Source organism: Triticum dicoccoides, chromosome 4B, assembly GCF_002162155.2.
Source record: "Triticum dicoccoides isolate Atlit2015 ecotype Zavitan chromosome 4B, WEW_v2.0, whole genome shotgun sequence".
Taxonomy (NCBI): Eukaryota; Viridiplantae; Streptophyta; class Magnoliopsida; order Poales; family Poaceae; genus Triticum; species Triticum dicoccoides.
In genome coordinates, this window is record NC_041387.1 from 676746011 (window position 1) to 676752263 (window position 6253).

At 56.9% G+C, this 6253-nt stretch overlaps 1 protein-coding gene and 1 pseudogene across 1 annotated transcript; both read right to left on the reverse strand.

Annotated features, from left to right (window-relative positions):
* Positions 1-350: 350 nt before the first annotated feature.
* Positions 351-1752, reverse strand: LOC119294329 (kinase-interacting family protein-like). Its single transcript, XM_037572537.1, has one exon. The coding sequence runs from the start codon at positions 1730-1732 to the stop codon at positions 671-673; it is 1062 nt and encodes a 353-aa protein (XP_037428434.1). The 5' UTR covers positions 1733-1752; the 3' UTR covers positions 351-670.
* Positions 1753-4580: 2828 nt separating this feature from the next.
* LOC119293079 lies at positions 4581-5746 on the reverse strand (annotated as a pseudogene).
* Between the last annotated feature and the right edge of the window lie 507 nt (positions 5747-6253).

A 6253-nucleotide genomic window follows, 5' to 3' on the forward strand; every position in this document is an offset into this window, starting at 1 on the left:
AGGCGCCCCCATATCCGCCTAATATTTGAGCTGAATATGAGGGGTGCCGGTTAGTCCGGGCGTTTGAGGCGTCCGTGTAGGTCAGATTTTCGTAACCGGACAGTGACCGGTCGACCCGGCCGGACGTATGAGGCGGGTTTGAGAAGTCCGGTTGCTCACGTAAGCTTATGTGTAAAAGTAGTGCGTAAGAATAGGATCTATTTTTTGCGCCGTTCATTGGCGTGCTTTAGAGAGTGCTGCTCGTACGAGATTCCAATTTTGCATGAAATTGCTTTGATAGTGTGCCCGTGTAATTTTGAAACATACACATGCATCATAATAAACCAACTAATGTGTTGAGATAGCAGCTTAAACCAACAGCTTTGCATCACATTGGACATTACTACTGCTGACTACTAATGTAATTACTACTGCTACAAGTCTCTCATAATAATAGTACTAGCATATATACTTTGCCCATCTCCATCTCCACTGACAGAAGCATCACAGCTCCATTAGTGACAATGACAGTGGTGGAGTACAACCAGTCCAAGAACAGCTACATAATTATCATCTCTTCGCCGATCATCCCCTGTGTAATTCGGCCATAATCCAAGGGGGCAAGCCAAAAAGAAGCACCAAAAGCAGAGACCCTCGCCGCCGGTGCCACGACGCCGTCGCCGCCGCCTGCCTACAGGCAGAAGCAGCCGCCGTTGTACTTGCCGCCTTTCATCTGCTCGCCGACCTTCCTCACCGTCACCGACGACGGCGCGCACGGCGTCCACTCCGCCGCCAGCCGCACCCTCGCCAGCCACCACCACCCGCTGCTCCCGCCACCCTTGCCGCCCCCGCGCTTCCTCCTCGATGCAGCTGCAGCCTGGGCGGCCTCTGCGGCGAGGCGGCGGTTCTCGGCGCGGAGGCGTTCGATCTCGGCGACGCCGGCCTTGCGCTCGGCCTCCCAGGCGGCCATGGCCTCGAAGCACTCGCGGTTGCGGAGCTCCAGCCCGTACACCTGCGCCTGCAGCGCCTCGACCTTCCGCCCCAGCATGCACGCCCGGTGGTCGTCCCGCAGCTTCACCGCCAGCCGGGCCATGTCCGCCGCGCGGCGGCGCGTGTAGCCGAGCTCGGCTGCGGCGGCCGCGGCCTCCTCCTCGGCGGCGGAGGCGCGGAAGGCCAGGCGCGCGTTCTCGCCCAGCAGGACGAGGCGCTCCGACTCGAGCACCTCCAGCAGGCTCCCCTGCAGGTCGATCTTGCGCGCCGACTCGGCCCGCCGGCGGTCCGCCTCGTCCGCCAGCACGTCCCGGTCCACCCACGCCATCACCAGCTCCGCCACCACCAGCTCGCCGTCCACCGGGCCCGGGAACGCGAGCGCCGGAGCAGCGGGGTGGTGGTGGTCATCGGCGATGCCGGAGTGGGGCTGGAAGGAGAGGGAGCTTCCGGCGTCGGAGGAGCGGTCGTCGACGTCCGAGGAACAGTCGGAGCTGAGGTTGAGGTTGAGGTGGTGGGAGTGCCCCGATGACTTGGCGTTGGCGAGGAGGGAGTGGGCGTAGCGGTCGGCGAGGTAGAGGTAGCGGTGGTGGAGGTCGGTGAGGAGCGCGAGCAGCTGCGGGCGGCGGTGGTAGTAGTTCTCGGCCCGCTCCGCGAAGGAGTGGTCCGCCGCGTCGTCGTCCGGCACGCCGGCCGCCAGCGCGCGCACGCGCTGCTCGATGTCTGCGCACACACACACGTACAGTATTAGATTAAATGCATGCATGCAGCAGCTAAAAATTCTTTGAGATTAATTAATCAGGTTTCGTTCGTTGATCGGAACAGCTATAGTAGGACTACCATATATACTTGAGAGTTGGGTAATTCACCGGGATAGATTGTTACCCTACCACGTTGCTACCAGTCTGGCACTACAGAGTGCAGACATATGCGACTATGCGAGGGTAAAAACAAAACAAAAGAAAAGTGTGGAGTGTGAAGTGACAGTGCCGGCCCGTGACATGACGGCTCGCTGGTCGTGTCTTGGATTTTTCATTCACTGCGGGCGGGCGGGCGGCCTGCCGGCGAAAGGGTTGACCCGGAATGATGGTCACGTACAGACGTAGTAGACCAGTAGCAATATTCTTTTCTTTTGTAGCGTATGCATGCATGCATAGTTTTGGTTTTTTCGGAGGTGGGCGTTGGTGGAGTTCAAAATTCGAAATCCGTCCGGAGAAGGTGGCGAGAGTGAGCAAGGAAGAATCCAACAGCCCTGATGCAGAGGATGAGATTCCTCATTCCAGGACGAGGAGCTAGTTAACAAATGGGAACAGAAGAGACGCGCGTCATCGATCCGTCTGCAGCTACTCGTTGGGCGGGCACTCACGGTCACGGGTGCCTGACTACCTGCGCAGTTGCACCGGTCATCTGCTTTTGACAATGGGCGCACGCGTCCATGCTAGTAGAAGAGTTAAAATGCAGCCCACAGTCGCGTGTCGGTGCCCATGCCGAGCCGAGGCACGCACGGGGCACGGCACGGCCATGAACCTCTCATCTCTTGTACCCAGCGGACGAGCACTGGCAGGCATCACTCGCTGCCTGCCACAGTGATACTGTACTACTAGCAGCTAGGTGAGGTGAGAATCCTCGGCGGCATTAATGCGAATCACAGGACACCCGTGAGCTCTCTCTCTCTCTCTCGCTCATCAGTACTGTGGTAGTACCAGTGTGCGTCATAGGATCGGAATGGAGCTGGGTTGATCGGCCGGCCGGCGTGGGACAGGCACGAACAAATCCTCACCTTCACTGCAGCGACCGATCGCATTTACCCATCAGCATGTACGTACACTAGTAGGAGTAGTACCCATCACGTAGTACAAACGCACTACTCCACTGTGCTGTCACGAAATGAAATGAAGCCGCCCACGCACAGCGATCCATCGATCGATCAGTGTAGGCGCGTGAGGAGCAAACAGTGCCGGCACGAGAGGAGGCAGGGGATGGCCGCCTGGAGCCACGGCGGGCACGTGGACGCGGGCGGCCGCGCCTCCTGCTCCTGCTCCTGCATCATCATCTTCTCCATGCCAAGCCAAGCCTGCCTCCTCCTGGCTTTGTTGTGCGTCTTGTGATCTCTCTCTGGGGAGAGGAGAGAATGCCGGCCCCGGCCTGCTGCCTCCCTTCCTAGTAGAGTAGACGCTACAGTAGACCTAGCTGCTGCTGCTGACTGACTGACTCCTCGTCGCGTCGCTTCGCCTGGCACGGCCGGCGGCTGGCCCGGCGAAGAAGCCGGGTTGGCTCGTGGCACAAGCCAAAGGGACCCCACGCCGCACGCCGCTGGCGCCCCGTGAACACCAGCCTTGTGCCAGCAGCGTTAGTCCCGTCCCTGTCACAGTTGAGCAAGCAGACACGCACAAACACAGCAGTCAGTACAGTAAGCGTAAGCCATGGCGTGACGAAATGAGCAACCAAGCAAGCGGAGTACATACAGTAGAGTACAGTGCACTAGTATAAAACGGGAGCAGCGTGAGCATGGAGAGTAGTGGGCGCCGCTGAAACAGCAAGGCGGAGGCGACGTGACGCGACGCAGCGCTGCATGGTGGTGGACTTGTGGGCGTACTCCACTCCACTCCACTCCTGGGGGACGCGCGGCGGACACGACACGAGGCTGTGGCTGTGCTGTGCGGTGCGTGCTCGGGTCCTACGCCGGCCGGCATCGATGTGACCTCACGGAGTGCGTGCGATGTGCGTGTGTTAGACTATGTATAGCTTCTGTACCTATGTACGTATATTGTATGTATTGTAACACAATCATTATATATAATTAGATAAGCCACCCCTAGAGGGTTGTGCTGGTTCCCCAAAACTTATTGTCTTACATGGTATCACGCTAGGTTACGATCGCTTCCGCTTCTAAACCCTAATACCCGCACCGCCGCCGCCTTCACCGCCGCCGCCGCGCCACCGATCGCGCCGCCGCCATGTCAAGCGCCGCCACCACCGGTTCCACTGCTGCGGGCTTCCTCCCGGCCTCTCTTGCGGCTCTGCTCAACCTCCCGCTCGATGCCGTCTCTGTTCCGGCTCCGATCGGGACAAGGAGCATCGGCTCCGTCTTCTCCACGCCGCCGGCGCCCTCGCTTGGGCGTGACCTCGTAGTCCACACCGCGGCGCCGCCGTCCGCTGCGGACTCCGCAGGCGTCGTCCCGCCGCTCCTGCCGCAAGCGGATCACACCGCCCCGCTGGCGGGGTTGGCGGCGTCCGCCCCGGCCGCCAGCCTTGCGGCGTCCGAACCGGCCATTTCCATCAGAAGATTTGCCCCCATTGCTTTTATCGGTATATATGATGTCCTAATTTTTCCGTGATTTTCAGCGTAAGCAATATATATGTGTGTTAAAATACGAAGTGAATTTTTGCCTGAGTGCACCCAGATAAACAATTATAGGGATGACATAGCAAAAACAATCAAACATTTAAGAATATCTTACGAATATGGTGGAGCGTTCTACAGACGTGAAAGTTACCCTTGCAAAGAAAAAAGAGATGTGAAGTTTTATGAATAAGTGACATCCCTGGCTTTCTATACAAAGGAACAGAAAATCAGTGCTTAAACAATAATTTGATCAGATGTATTTTGGCAGTAAGATTTTGTCTTTTTCGCCAACAATACTCGGGATCTCATTTCTTCAATCAAATTGACAATCGAACAAAGGTTCTTGTGTACCACTATGACATCGACCATTATACTTGTGAACTAAAAATTCACTTATACACATGCAAAGGTATGGCCGGATGCACATCCATTGTTCCCTCGCAGCGATTGATCAAAAGGCCACTTCGGCGTTTGGCAAACTCCTCTCTCTTCTGGTTCTGGGTCACGCTCGTCACCATCTCACCGAACCTGCACGGAGGGCTGACCACCGGCACCGTGCCGCGGGCGTATTGTCCACCGGCACCATGCCCGCTCCGAAGTCCATCCGCATGCACGTCCTTGGACTTCTGTGCGATAATGACGGAGTTCACCACGTCATCATCGGGATGCCACACAGCCAGCACCTCGAACCCGCCTCGGCTGATGTCCTCGGGGTCGACGATCGGGTACAGGAACCCGCGTGCTCCGTGTGCGCTGCGCATGACGAGGGCTGCCCCATCTGCCATGTGTGCGCCGAGGTGCGCGATCACCTTGGCCTTGTCCTCGGCGGCCATGCCGACGAGTGCGGCCAGAAAGACCACGTCATACTTGGCGAGCTCGCCGGCAAGGTCCGCTACGTCGGCCGTGTGGAACGACATGCGGGCACCGACGTCCTTGTCCGCGTGGAACAGCTTGCATTGCATAGGTCGCGCCGCATAGGTCGTAGTTGTCAAACATGGTGTTGGGCAGGTGGCGCGCGGCCAGGACGAAGGAGCTGAACGGCAGCGGGCCGGAGCCGATGAAGGCGACGCGGGCAGGGGCGATGCCACCGCCGAGGTTGATGTAGTTGCTGTAGTAGGGGAACATGCCAGGTGGTCGAGCGGGTTGTCGAAGGCCGCGAGCATGTCCGAGTAGTGTGCCTCCAGCTTACCCTCAGCCTCGGAACAGAGGCGGATGAGGCCCTCCCGCATCTCCTGCGCCTCCGGGCCCAGCTTGGTCAGTGGTCACGTCCACTGGGCTCGGGGGAACGCAGGCCGTGACCAGCTCGGTGAAGAGCGCGTCCACGGCCGGGGACGGGCTAAGTGACGGCAGCTTGGAAATGGCGGCGTGGAGCCCGGTGATCTTCTCCACCAGGGCGTCTATAGAGTATGGCTGCCGGAAAAGGTGCGCCTGCATGCACGCTTCATGCGTCCCTGCCCAATGCAATGAGGCTGGTTTCATGCCTTCGTTGTGACCTCTTCACGTCCTGATGTTGAAGTAGACAGCGTTTTCTATGTCTATATGTCTTCCTCCTGTATATCGTTTCGAGTAAAAATGCAATAAATTCGTCTAGAAAAATATAGTAATCTAAACTCTACAAATTGCTTTGACTTGCGACATTCCTCCCCCCGATCCCACCCCCCACACACGCGAAAAATGTCACGATTTAAACTAAATTACTTCTTTTTCTGGAGAGAAATTAATTTCTGTCAAGTCACATTTAAACTAAAGGCACGCCACTTTTCTTGGATCAGAGGGAGTACTGTAATGTATAATTTAAATGTTGGTGTTTAAAGGAGAGTTTTTTATTTGCCTGCAATGGTTGATACTTATTATATTTTATAAAATTTTATAATAAATGACTTGCTAGTGGATACCTTACTCTACCAACCATGAACAACTTAGAACTAGTTAATTTAGGAT

Excerpts from the sequence above, each read along its gene's own strand:
- LOC119294329 (XM_037572537.1), bottom strand. The coding sequence starts at position 1,732 with ATGCATGCATTTAATCTAATACTGTACGTGTGTGTGTGCGCAGACATC.